At 36.0% G+C, this 14,408-nt stretch overlaps 1 protein-coding gene across 1 annotated transcript; it reads left to right on the top strand.

The window, feature by feature from the left end:
- Window positions 1-8,027: 8,027 nt before the first annotated feature.
- LOC114242890 (acyl-coenzyme A diphosphatase NUDT19) lies at window positions 8,028-14,408 on the top strand. Its single transcript, XM_028174195.2, has 5 exons — window positions 8,028-8,374; window positions 8,818-8,962; window positions 11,276-11,473; window positions 13,314-13,512; window positions 14,079-14,408. Exons 1-5 carry the CDS (start codon window positions 8,073-8,075, stop codon window positions 14,291-14,293), a joined length of 1,059 nt encoding a protein of 352 aa, XP_028029996.2. The 5' UTR covers window positions 8,028-8,072; the 3' UTR covers window positions 14,294-14,408.

Here is a 14,408-nt window from a genome sequence, read left to right as displayed (position 1 = left end):
CTTAGAGCTTTGAGCATAAATACGGTCATTTTGTTTGTTAAAATGTTGCTCAATTGTAAAAAATTTCTCATCCGTAAAAATATTTTTCTATGACCTCCCTTTGCGTACCGCTTCAGCAGTTGTTTCGATTTTACCACCCTATTCTCTTTTAAATTATCAGTTAAGAAATGACTAGTACGTCTCTTATAGGCTGCAAGTCCTAAGTCATCTTCTAAAATACGCTACATGGTTCTAGGTGCTATCTTCATCTCCCGAGATAAAATCTTTTGCTTTCGGACAGGATTTCTTCGAATTCTTTCCTTTACTGCTTTGACCACCTTTTTCGTACGAACACTACGTGGACGGCCAGATCTTTTTCTGTCACAAACAGAGGAGGTCTCATTGTACCTATTAATAGCCCGGTACACAAACATTTTACTAATACCAAGCGTATGGAGAGTTTTAAAAATTACATTTGGCTCCATACCTACTTTGTGCAATCACAGCGATTCGGTTCTCTTTATCACCCCACTCCATTTTAATATCGCAAAAGCTTGTACAATGTATTGGCGCCAAAATGAGGAAACTCAATGAGCAATCATATAAAAATGACAGATTCCAAATTCAAATGTAATATTTTGTTTATTTTTAATTGTAACAGTATTTATGGCCAGACTAAGTATAGTACCTCGATTATTTATATGTTCAATACGTAACGTTTCGAAGGTGATATATAAATAAGGTACAATTTATTACAGATAAGAAAGGGAAAAGAATACATAAAAGAAATACCTATATGCATTTTAGTCACCTAGGGGAGAACCTTGCAGATCAGGTAAAAGTATTATTAAATAAATACTACCCTTGATAGGACGTCATACTTTCCTCGCAGTGTGTTACGGTTTTATAACTAAGAAGCAAAAGTTCGTTGTAATTTAAATTCGATTTTTTTTATATCAAAGAAATACTTTAAAAAGGTTGAAAAAGTTCTGAGGCGAACTCCACGTTGGATTTAGAAGGAGAGCCCCCCGCTTAAAATAATAGGTCTTCAAGTTGGCGTTTTACAATACTGGTCATTTAAAACGTAATTTATGTACGACTAGCAATAAATTTTAAATTCAAATAAATTTTATTTAAAAAAAATGTAAAAGTGTATTCTCAAATTCAGTCAATTGTTTATTGATTAGTGTTTTATTTTCATTACATTTGTATCTGTATCTATTTCATCATTACGGAAACAATAAAAATACGTGTAATTATGGACTAAGAGATCCGCCACGGTAGTGGCGTAGACTAAGAGATACGACACAAACGGCTCATCAATACATATTATAATAAAATCGTGACTGGTCGCTGTCTGTACATGAAAGATATCTCACCAAAAATTGTTATTGGGGTCTTTATGAACGCAATAGAACCCAAAATAATGATTTTTAGAATTTTGTCTGTTTGTCTGTGCGTTTGTGCACGCTAATCTCAGAAACAGCTTATCCGATTTAAATGTGGTGTTCACTTATTTATTGTGGTAAGTATGTAGTATGTGGTAAGTGTGGTATTACTTAACATTTAATGTTTGTTTCATGTCAATCGGTTCATAAATAAAAAAGTTATGCCAATTTAAAGAATCTCACGTAGCTGGGCGTTTGTAGATTGTTTACGCCTGTACGGGCTTGCGGGTCTATGAAGCGCGCCGACGCCGCGACGCCGCGCCGCTGCTTCTTTGCTGAACCCGTCGCTTGCGACGAAGGGCTCGATGAGTAAATTAACCCATAGGTACGTTTGTTTTCTGTAGTTAAAAGATTAGGTTGACATCATCAATACAACATCATCATCATCATCAATCAATCAATACATATAATAAAATCGTAACTGGTCAATCTCTGTACATGGAAGATATCTCAGAAAAACTGTTATTTGGGGCTTTATGAACGCAATAGAACCCAAAATAATGATTTTTAGAATTTTTGTATGTTTGTCTGTGCGTTTGTGCACGCTAATCTCAGAAACAGCTTATCGGATTTAGATGTGGTTTTCACTAATTTACTGTGGTAAACTTTAAGATAAGTTATGTTTTATGATAAGTACGTGTTTACCAAACAACGTTGTGTTAGTAGGTACTACTTATTGTAAGAATGCCTCTAAAAAGATCCAACCTCTCCCAGTGCAGCAGGAATGCTAAAAGGATGAGATTAGTTCGATCACAGGAATCTGAAGGAAATCATGAGGCAAGACTCACGTTTGTCCATCGATCGTGAATCTCATGCATTATCGCTTGAGTCTGAGACCTTTACTGATAGGAAAATTCGTCTCAGCTCTCAGAGGGTTCAGACAGCAAATATCCGGTCTCAAGAGACACTTGAAGAACGCGAAGCACGTCTCACTGCCGATCGCGAGGCTCATGCACTATCGCTTGAGTCTGAGACTTTTACTGATAGGGAAATCTACCTGAGCTCTCAGAGGGTTCGGACAGCAAATGCCCGGTCTCAGGAGACAATAGAAGATCGGGAACTCACTGCCGATCCCGTTTCCAGTGAGCCTATGTTTCGTGATGATAATGAATAAAGCCCAAGGTCAGACGCTAAAAGTAGTGGGTGTAGATCTTAGTGTTAACTGCTTTTCACACAGTCAACTCGGTCACACGGCTATGTAGCTCTATCACATGTTAGCAATCCTAGTAACCTGTATGCTTTGATCCCCGATGGCTATACGTGTAATGTCGTGTATAGAGAAGCATTACTTTAAATTAGATTTTTCTAAATACCCAAATGACGGTGCTTATAAACCAAAAGATATGTCCTAAAACTGCTGCCCTAAGTCGCCATTCCACGCGGACGGAGTCGCGGGCACAGCTAGTACATTAATAAAGTAACAAATTTCAAAAGATTTTGATTTTAAAACAATCCCCATGGTCACCTCAAAACTAAAGTCAACAACGACAAATTAAAGACAATAGAACACGCTGACGATGCTCACTCTACAGTTGAGCCGGCACAGCTTTGTGCGTTAGCATCGAAACAATATCGGTCCATTTGCGTCAAATTAGGAGGTACAAAAACTTTATAAATGGGCACCGTACGCAGGGACGTCTTAAACTAGGATGGGGCCCTTGGGCACACAAGAATTTGAGGCCCTTTTGGAAAGTAAAAAAAGTGAATTATAATAACATTTTTTTACTGAGTATGACCGTTTCCTATAGGTAATCAAATACAGTATGATTTATTATGTCATTAATGATATTAGAATGCTGCTTGCTGGTTTTTTGGTTACGTTTTCGATAACGGTTTCTTTCGGGATTTCTGTTGAGCAAAATCTTCTATTATAGGCATAGTAATCATAGTATATGCCTTCTAAATACCTTCTGACTACTGATTTGTGAAAAAAATGTAATGTGCCCGACAAAAATGTTTTGAGAATAAACGTGTGAGAGAAATTGTCGGTCTTTCGGGGCCCCCTGAGAATGGGGGCCCTGGGCGCGGGCCTCGTGTGCCCTTATGGTAAAGACGGTATTGACCGTACGAACTGTACGATCAATAGAGCAACGGTAGCTAAGGTACGCCTTGTATAACAGACACAGAAATTAAGGAATTTTGAACCACATTATCACTTGATGAATCTATGAAAACTTAAGTATTTTTAATTAATCGTAAGAGGCCATCATATTCATTAAGCCTCTGTTCAGCAACTTAGCAATGCCCCAAACGAAAATTTACCCCTAAGAAGTCTGTTTGTAAGACCACAAATAAATTTGTGGTCTTATTTCAAATTAGTATGGTCCAATCATAGCCAACACTAAAGCGCCTTATTCACGATCCATCTTGCTGTACGTCCTGCCAAGGCCATGCACGATGCACGATGCATTTAGCGCTTTATTCACGATCCGTCACGGCTATACGTCAGCTCAAGGCCGCGGTGCTGGATGTATCAAGCGCGAACAGTATAAATCGAACGAATTAAATGAGAGGGTTTTAATTTATTTAAAATGCCAGCTGTTTTATCAAAACGCCAAAAATGGGAGTCCTGCTGATGTTGTGAGCTGCAGCAGCAGAAGAGAGGCAAAAAATAGCAAGAGGTTTTGGATGATTTTTTTAAACGTGCAGAGTATACTCAAATAATTAATATCATTTTTTACGCACGCTATCAATCCTTGCTAGCTTCCCCTAAAATGGACCTAAGAAATTGTAATACGTTTATTATTTTTTGTTTATTCATATAGTCTGCGCTTGAGACATTCCACAAACATGTGGAACTTATATCTTTCAATAAATCTTGAAAGTGTTTCACGATCCATTTTGACGTGCAGTCTCCTCTCGAAGCAAGCTCAAAATGTTAAATTTGCTGTACAGCAAGTCTACACACGATCAAGCACGCACGACGCAGGACCGCTCTGACGTACGTCAGCGTTATTCACTGTCTATCTGCACGACGTTCGCGGTGGTGGGGGTACTCGATGGACGCAAAATCGGTCGTGCAAATCCAGCAAACAATTAATAATAAATAATTATCGACGTACGTCAAGCCTATTCATGATCCTTTTGCATCGTGCATCGTGCATGGCCTTGGCGGGACGTACAGCAAGATGGATCGTGAATAAGGCGCTTTAGACGTCAAAACGCTGCACTGCGCGTTCAAAAACGGAGTAAAAAACCACCGTAACACCAAGGTTTTGGAAGGAATATATTTTTTTGGTAAGTTTATATTATTAAGTGAATTTCATAAAATAATAAACAGAATTATATAGTAAGTAAAATTCAATTTACGAATATTGTAATTGTTTGGCCAATGTTTGCCACAAGGCACCAACTATTGTAACAAACATCACCTATTCTTGAACAGGGAATGCATAGAGTAGTTTTGTTATTTTATAATGTTATTTTTGTTTGTAGATTTCCTAGTAACCCCTTTTCGCTGTGCACAATGGATATATATTGTCGCGAAAGAAAGAGGATAAGAAATATAGAACCCTTATAAAAATTCTAGAATTGTTCAATAGTGGTGGCAAATCAATGCAAAAAAGTATTATAAAAACTTTATATGTATGTGTAAATATTTTAAGCGTATATGCTGAAAAGGATTTGTTTTCTAGGGGAAACGAAAACAGCCATAAAATAACCCTAAATTAAACTGATTATAGAAAAATTCTTTAATTTATATTAATCTTATCTTATGAAAAAAAAAAAATTTGTAAAAAAGAAACCGCTCATATAAAAATGACTTCTAAAAAACAGCTTTATAACAAGCTGAATCTGTTTAAAGGTAATTAAACAAAAAAAAAATTGTTTTAATTACTTCTGTATAAAGAATACGTGAAAACGTTGTTGTTCCCTTGTTTCCTTTCATATTTTTTTTTACTTTATTCAATTTTATTATTTATTACCTATTTATTGTAATAGCGGCAATGTAAAATATTATCTACAACTTTTTTGAATCGGTCAAAAATAGTTGCGACCATACAAAACAAACCTAAAACAAATATATTCTGCAACTGTACGTCTTTCAATACTTACTGTGTTCTGAGCATTGAAATGTAATACCAAGAACTACATCTAGTTCCACAATACAATAAGCACGAAATTTTAAATAAATATTTTTAACCTTATAAATTAGTCTTTATGTATCATTTTAGAATAAATATTTTTGTACTGATGACTTTTTATGTTCAAGTGACATTTCAAATTTATGCCACAATATGACGAAAGGACCTAAATAAATATAATTTGCAACGGTAATTAAACTTTATATTTAAGCATTAAGGTTTATAATAAACTGAAGTCGTTAACATTATTAACCTTTTTTCTAAGAAATGAAGATGTTTTCGAGTCTGAAAACGTGGCCATTCGAGCGTCTTATTTTTGTTCCTGATCCTTAATCTAGTACTATTATTGATCGAAGTAAAAACCTGGACATTTGCTCGACATCTTACCGAATTCTGTCGCGATATCATCATATATTCCAGTTTAAAGGGTGACAGCCGTAATACAATCTAATCGAGACTTCAACCTCATATATTAAGGCTATACGCCTCAGTCATATTGTTTCCTCTATGAGGGCTCCAGTATCTCTCTGCGGAAATGTTTAAAATGATCCCATAACCTCGTCATTACCATCGCACCGCCCACCACCAGAGCAAAATTCATCCATACTACCTAAAATCGCTGCAGTCATAAGCGGTGCCTTTCCAGCGACCTTTTTTGCCACGCACCATACGACTTTGAAATTAATTCCCCTCCACGGTTTTTCCTGGGGGCTATGGGATGCTCTTTTTCTAATGAGGTTGTGGAGAATACTCTGCGGTAGGCAGCGGCTTGGCTCTGCCCCTGGCATTGCTGAAGTCCATAGGCGACGGTAACCACTCACCATCAGGTGGGCCGTGTACTCGTCTGTCTACACGGGCAATAAAAATAAATAAAAAATGTCATACCTAATATTATTGCGGACGTTTCGAAAAATTTTACAGTTTTAATGGTCACGGAGAACTAAGGTGGTATTATTTTTATAACACTTTATAGAATAAAGAATATTAAAAATGAAAAAAGAACTAATTTACGACGTTCAGGATAAAATAATAAATTCAGTATAAGCCGAAGGACTCGTAAACAGTTCTCCAAATCAAAAGCAGTATTAAAATCGTATATCACGTCACAAGATCGTTCCGTACTCATTATGGCTATTACGTAAAAGTCTGTAACACTGTAAAGGGGATGATAGACGTACGAGTGAGTACGCATACTTATAGCTCGACGACCTTTTCGCTCGTGTGTCATCTTATTAACTATACATAACTATACTTATGGATGGACGGACTTAGATGGTGCTAAGTGGTTACTGGAGCCCATAGACATCTACAACGTAAATGCCGCCACCCCCCTTGAAATATGAGTTCAAGGTCTCAGTATAGTTACAACGGCTACCCCACCCGTCAAGCCGAAACGCATTACTGCTTCCTGGCAGAAATAGGCGGGGTGGTGGTACCTTCCAGTGCGGGACGAATGCACCGGACGTCTTATCCTTTAGGCCACGACGAAAATGTACAAAAGGTTTCCTAAATAATCTATATTTCATTTCATATTTTTTTGTATTTCTTCAATAGTTTTTAAAACGCAATACGATAAATCTCCTAAATAACACAGCTGCTTCTATCAATATCGTGTGAGTAAGCTCCACGTGCATCAGCGACGTCGACCGAGTATCCGACCGACGATCTTAAAAACTGGCTACATAAAGTTTGTACGTCTACCACTCACTTAACACACTAAGTTAAACCATGATCATTGCTGTGGATCGCTATGCTACTTCAAATTGTAGCGTTTTACCACTTTACGATTTTACTTTCAACCTTTACGATGGGTTTAGGTTAAAAGGAATAGTTCTTTAACGATTTCGTAGATATAGTACAATAGCCTACAATATCTTAACGAAAATATCGATACAATTTGCCATAAGTTGTCAATATTGTTTTCGATCGATCCTTTTAGTCTGCAAAAGTGCAAAGTATTGGAAAATAAAATATAGCCACTCGGCGTGGCTTCTTGGGTTCTTCTAAAAGGTCCACTGAACTATCAATAAATAACCAGCATTTTACTGAGTTTATATTTCATCCCATCCTATTTTGTTCCATTCAATTTCATCTCAATTGATTAGTCTCAAATTAATCGACTTCACCTCATTATTTCGCTTCATATCATTTTTCATATATTTTTTAGCTCTGGGTAAGAAAAAACCAAAACCATAAAACGTACAGTGATTAATTAACACCTACAACGTTCTTTAATGTTTTCTAAAACTAGTAGCTACTAAATACGTGCAATTTAATATACTATACCGTCCATCAACTACGATACCTATTAAGTACTGGCGATGGCAACACTGTACAAAAAATAGTACACAATCGCTAAGGAACAATAATTTTGTTCTATTTTTGTGTTTAAATTAGTTTATGTCCTGTAGTATAGACATATATAGCTCTCGTTATAGATAAAACAGTAAGTGTTCTTATCAAGACGTATGAGTGTCAAGCGGTAAACGTGTAAGTTGACCTTTGCATAGCGAATTATAACCCTGCGGTGCCTCGGTGCCTCTCGGTGCGCGACCGCATCATGAAAAATGTTATTGGAAAAAGTTGGCGTGACGCCGCTACGTTGATAGTGCTCACGAAGCGTAGTAAGCAGTCGCTGTCGCGCGGCGGTGTTAATTACGAAATTCTGTTGCAGACTCGGACGGGTCGCGGTGCGTTTCCAAACAGCGTGGTGTTCCCCGGCGGAGTTACCGAAGACGCTGACGAAGACGATCGCTGGCTACAGCTGTTCAGTTTGTTTGGTTACACGAACAGAGATTTAGAGTCTCTACATCACGCTAATGGTCCTATCACTCCAATTTTACAAAAGAATCCCATTCGAAGGTAAAATTAACATATTATTTAAATTTAATCGGGCATCTCAACTACATTCTGACGTGCAGTCTGCCAATCTGGTGTACCTCTAATGGATATCATTAGTGAAGACTAAATTGATTTGGCAATTTACATTAAAACAATTGGAATTTCTTTTTCACTATGTCATTAAATGTCCTATTTTTAATGTAAAATTAAAAGATACCTATAAAACAGGTAATATAGATTATTACATTAATAATATATTTTTGCCTAAATCTTTTATCTATGTCTGCTTAGAACCACAATATCCAAAAGCTAAAACACATATTTACTCATTCAACTGCGTCATTAAAAACCTGTTTTGAGTTAGTACCACAAAAATAAAAGTAATGAAATTCGTGTTAAATTGATGTTAACATTATTCATGAAAAGTAAAAGATAATTACTTACTGTCTGTAACATTTTTTTAGGCACATATCATTAAGAATTACAGCCATCAGGGAAACTTTTGAAGAGTTAGGAATTCTGCTATGCAGTCAGCAGCACAAGAAGCAAAAGGACGGCTTAAGGGCGGATTTCATATCTAATATTGATGTTAAAACTTGGCAGGACAGAGTGAGTGTTTGTGAAACTTTACTGACAATTACCGTTTTCCTCTTAATTTCTAAATGTTTTACAAATATAACTTGATATTATATTTATAATACCTTACATTTTCATGCTGCAGTTTTGAAACACTAATATTGAATCAGTCTTACTATGATTTTTTGTTTTTGGGTGTCCCTATTTCAGAAGTGTTGTAAGCACCATGCAATCCTTGTTGTCTCTGATTATATTAGATCATTAATATCCGTTGACTATTCTCATTGTATTCTTCAATTATGATGAAGAGTTTGACCAGTGAAATAACCCATAGACATAACCCACTAAGTTTCCCGCGAGATCTTCTCAGTGGGTTGCTATTGGATGGATTCCGATCTGGGGGTAGATTCTGCGAAGAAATGCTCTTGCTAGTCTTAGCAAATTCTCACAGGTTGAACCCATAAGCTCACCTACTCGTCCAGGCAAAACCCTCTAATAGTTAGGAAAAAAAATAACCATAATATTTCTATATTCTTAGATACTCACCATATGTTCATTTAATAAATTACTAGATAACATAAGATTACAGAGTTCTAAAATTAATGAAAGTTTAGAGCTAAGTAGCTTTCACATCAATTCTATTACAGTGTAATACAACATTTTAAATGTCAAATTCATCAGAAACTTGTAATTTTTATTCATTTTATGGAAACATGTTTCTCTGCATAAAACATTGTTTGCTTTTGCTATAGATATAATTTAAATTTCACAACAATGTTTATTTACAATGTTACATAAGCCAAATATGAAACGGACTGTAAATGACTTGGAGTCCTTGAATAAAAATAAAGTATTTCTACACCTTTTTGTTAGCACTTAAGTGTAATTTTTTTAAACAACAATAAATGTAAATTGACCCGTTTTAAATATTTACTCGTCCATGCCCGCTGCTTAGCTTGCAATAACTACTCTTAAAAAGACATTGGCGGGGTCCCGTACTCAGCAGTGGGATCATAGATAACCTAAATTCTTCCCAAAGTTCAAATTATTAATAACAGACTTTTCTGGTCGTTCCCTCAATGCTGAGGATCGTGACTGTATGTCAATCTTCTCCACTCGGTCCGGTTCTGCGCCATATGTACCGCTCCCTGTATCTGGCCTCCAGTCATCTCCTTGAGTTGGTCCACCCATCTAGCTGGCGCTCTTCCTCTAGCGCGCTTACCCTCCATTTGTCCGATAATGATGAGTTTCTCCAGGCTGTGCAATGAGGATCGCATTATGTGCCCAAAGAAACTCCGGATCCTTTCCTGGCACATAGTCAGCAGACGCTTGGTAAAACAAAATTAAAAATTAAAGTAAAACAGACTACACATACTGAATTTGATCAAAATTAGTTCAGTGATTTAGGTATGAGGTACCAGGCAGACAGTTACTTTCGTATTAACAGTAATATTGAAATATTTTATATGGATAATAAACATATGCATAATGATGTACACCAAAAACTTTTATCATCTATGTGAACTTATGATATAATTGATTGGTGGTATATAGTATTGTGAGCTTACACAGATAATGTAGGCAGCTTGCCCCTGGCATTGCTGAAGTCCATGGGCAAAGTTAACTACTCACCATCAGGTGGGCTCTTCTGCCTACAAGGGCAATAAAAAAACTAAAAAAACCCATCTTTCCTTTTATTTCTGCCCACAAGTAATCAATTCTTCTAGTTAGAAGGGTGGGACTGCCATTTTAAAAACAACTGATACTTCAACCTCATATTGCAATGCAGATGTAAGCATTTATGTTGTGATACCTATGGTTAGCATTTATTTAATGCAACGAATAAATAATTTCGAATATAATGACATTGCATATTTTCCTCCTAGAAGAATAATTTGATAATTTCTTTGAATAAACTTTTTGGTCTTTATTGATTATGTCACTTTATGGTCTTTTTCTCATCACATAGCAATTTGTTTTAAAGATATTGGTCTTTTGCTTGCCTTCTAATATATCTTATATAATATATATTTCTGGCACCCATAACACAGAAGCAAAGGATTTTTTTTGTTATAATTACAGCACGAAGACTGGTATAAAGTAGAAGTAAAAATCTAAAATATTATCATAAACAAACCCTCGAAACAGTATCAAGGAGCATGAATATGGAGAGATTATATTATCTGTAGACCTAAGTAGCCAATTGTACAACTATTGACCAATAATGATATCTAATAATAAGAGTCCATTTAAAAAAACTAAAATAGTAAAATACCTTTTGGCCTATAATAGAAACAAATTCTTTTTTCTTATAACAGAAACAAAAAAAAATTGTTTTTTTTTAAGGTAAGCAAGAATCCAGAAAGCCTTTGGAACCTGTGTGAAGATTATAAGTGCTATCCAGACATATGGTCACTACATTACTGGAGCAATTGGTTAACTCCAGCCACTTTACCGAAAAGATTCAACACAGCCTTCTTTGTGACAGCGCTAGAGGAAAAGCCTGAGTTAAAAAATTACTCTACAGAAGTTGCCTTTGTTAAGGTAGGTAATTTTGTTTATTTTAATTCCTTTCTGGTTTTATATATATTCAAATATATAAAAGTCCCCTGTCAATACCAATAATACACTAGAATTGCCATATACAGTCAAACCCGGATAAGCAAGAGTTCAAGGGAGCACAATCTCATTCTCGCTTATAGAGGTTTCTCACTAACCCGAGTTTCTCGCTAATGCTCCCTCTGAATTTCATTTCGCGATTTTCCGGATTCAAACGCATTCATTATTTTAAGTTTATCACTTAATGAGAGTACTTTAATTTTCCGTTTTTGATATGATGGAGAACAGAACTTTCCTTCGCAATTGATTAACGATAAACTGAGTAAGTCCGACAGACAGGTACACAGGCACACGTGTCCATTCGAAAAGAATGCGATAAAATAACAACGTTAATTAGTTCCACGAAATAGAATAGGTTCAATATTGACGAGAAAACAATACAAAAACAATGGAAGGAAGTTCCACAAAAGTTAAGAATGAGTCATAAAATAGCAGATGTTAAATTTTTTATTTGTTTTGTCATGTTCCTCCTAAATAATATAAATAAATAAAGCTCGACTGTCACTTATAGAGGTATAGATAAGTAGCAGTCTCACTTACGGAGGTCCATGAGGGAAAAACGACTCTCTCTTACAGAGGTTTCTATTTCTCACTAATAGAGGTTTTGGGAGCTTAAAAGGACGGGTCCTGGCTATTACTCTCACTTATAGAGTTTTCTCACTTATCCAGTTCTCACTTACCCAGGTTTGACTGTATACCAATATTTTTATGTTGCTGGGTCGCCAAACTTAATCAACTGAATCCATTTTGTTTAGATTAAATACTGATTAAAAACATAAAAATGTCAAAATGTTACATAGTAGTGGCACTTCTGAAAATTAAGTATATAAAGAGATATTCCTCATGAGACATTTCTCAATGTCACAATTTTATTAGAAGCTTTTCATTGTCATTACATAGTTAAATAAAAAAGAAAATGACATTGGGCTGATTTTGTATTGTCTAAACAGCTTGAATATGACATGTCAGTATGCATAAATATAACAAAAAATACTTGATTTCGTTTTTAATAGCAATGCAAACAAAATAGCGTTAACCTGATAATTAACGAAGTAATTTATTCTCAACACCAAGCTCACCATCTCCGTCATAATCATAGTATTGAATCAGATGTTGTCGCATATCTGTTAAGTGCATTATTACCTAAAGATGTTATACAATTTACTTATCATTGTTATCTCCTTATGATTGCCAAATTATCAAAGCTTTGAATGCATTTTACGGTAAATTATATTTTGTTTTTTTTTATCACAATGATTTATGGACAAGCTCACGGCCACCACCTTGAGGCCTAGACATCAAGTAGAAGTTTATTTTTTATTTGTTTACTACTACTATGCCGATCCAACACTTCCAACCAAAAGGCGCGTTTGCTTCGCGGAAGAAATAGCCTGATTGGTCATACTCTTCTAAGCTGACAATAACTACCGCTACTAATTACGAAAAGTTTTTTTTTGTTTTTATTGCCCTTGTAGGCAGACGAGCATACGGCCCACCTAATGGTGAGTGGTTACCGTCGCCCATGGACTTCAGGAATGCCAGGGGCAGAGCCAAGCCGCTGCCTACCGCTAATTATCAGTTCAATTCTAGTACACAGTGATATTCTTTGATTATGGAAATCTTTTTTGAAACACTACTTAAATATTTGAACCCTAAAATTGTACCATCATTTCGACGAGATACTGGGCGTATTATTACATTTCAATTTTCAATAAATTCATCTCACATAATTCAATTTTAAATATGAACAATTTTAATGTTTCAGTGGTCAGACCCAACTGAGATACTCAACAGCAGTGACGTGAAGTTATACCCGCCTCAAACATACGAACTAACACGGTTGTCTCACGTGAAGGACCTGGATGAACTGATTGAATTTGCCAAGAGCAACAGTTGTTATGGTCACGAACTTGTCTTTCCTGTGTACGTAAAAGTAGCCGATGGAATTCTGCAAATATTACCTGGTGCGTATATAAATTGTATTTTTTTTTATTGCTTAGATGGGTGGACGAGCTCACAGCCCACCTGGTGTTAAGTGGTTACTGGAGCCCATAGATATCCACAACGTAAATGCGCCACCCACCTTGAGATATAAGTTCTAAGGTCTCAAGTATAGTTACAAAGGCTGTCCCACCCTCCAAACCGAAACGCATTACTGCTTCACGGCAGAAATAGGCAGGGTGGTGGTACCTACCCGCGCGGACTCAGAAGAGGTCCTACTACCAGTAATTAGGCAAATTATAATTTTGCGGGTTTCATTTTTATTACACGATGTTATTCCTTCACCGTGGAAGTTAATCGTGAACATTTGTTGAGTATGTATTTCATTAGAAAAATTGGTACCCGCCTGGGATACGAACATCGGTGCATCGCTCAACACGAATGCACCGGACGTCTTATCCGTTAGGCCACGACGACTTCAGCATCTTCAGACTCCATTTCATCAGACTCAGATCAGACTTCATTTACATAATATATTATACTAGAAGGGAAAACGCGCATTTGAATTTTAGTTTCGTTTTGTTTTCAGGTGACGACCTGTATCCCTCAGATGTAAACGACAATAATAATAATAATAAATATATAGACAAGACGATTTTAGAATTAAGAGAAAACTGTAAAACTATCCACAGAGCGGAATACCCAAAATCGAAAGATATCAAACCAGTGTTTGTAATTAGGAATTACAAACCATACAACCATATCGACATGGGTGATCGTACTATTACATTACAAAAAAATTAAATAATTTTGCTACGAAATATAAATTGAGTAATCGCTTTATCGATTGATCCTATTATTAGTACAAAACCACTGAACAATTTAACATTAAACATTTGCAAGTGTAGAATCACAAAAA

The sequence above is a fragment of the Bombyx mandarina genome, chromosome 05 (assembly GCF_030267445.1).
Source record: "Bombyx mandarina strain Sakado chromosome 05, ASM3026744v2".
NCBI classification, from domain to species: domain Eukaryota; kingdom Metazoa; phylum Arthropoda; class Insecta; order Lepidoptera; family Bombycidae; genus Bombyx; species Bombyx mandarina.
The sequence above is the reverse complement of the archived record's forward strand: the minus strand, read 5'-3'. Positions and strand labels throughout refer to the sequence as shown.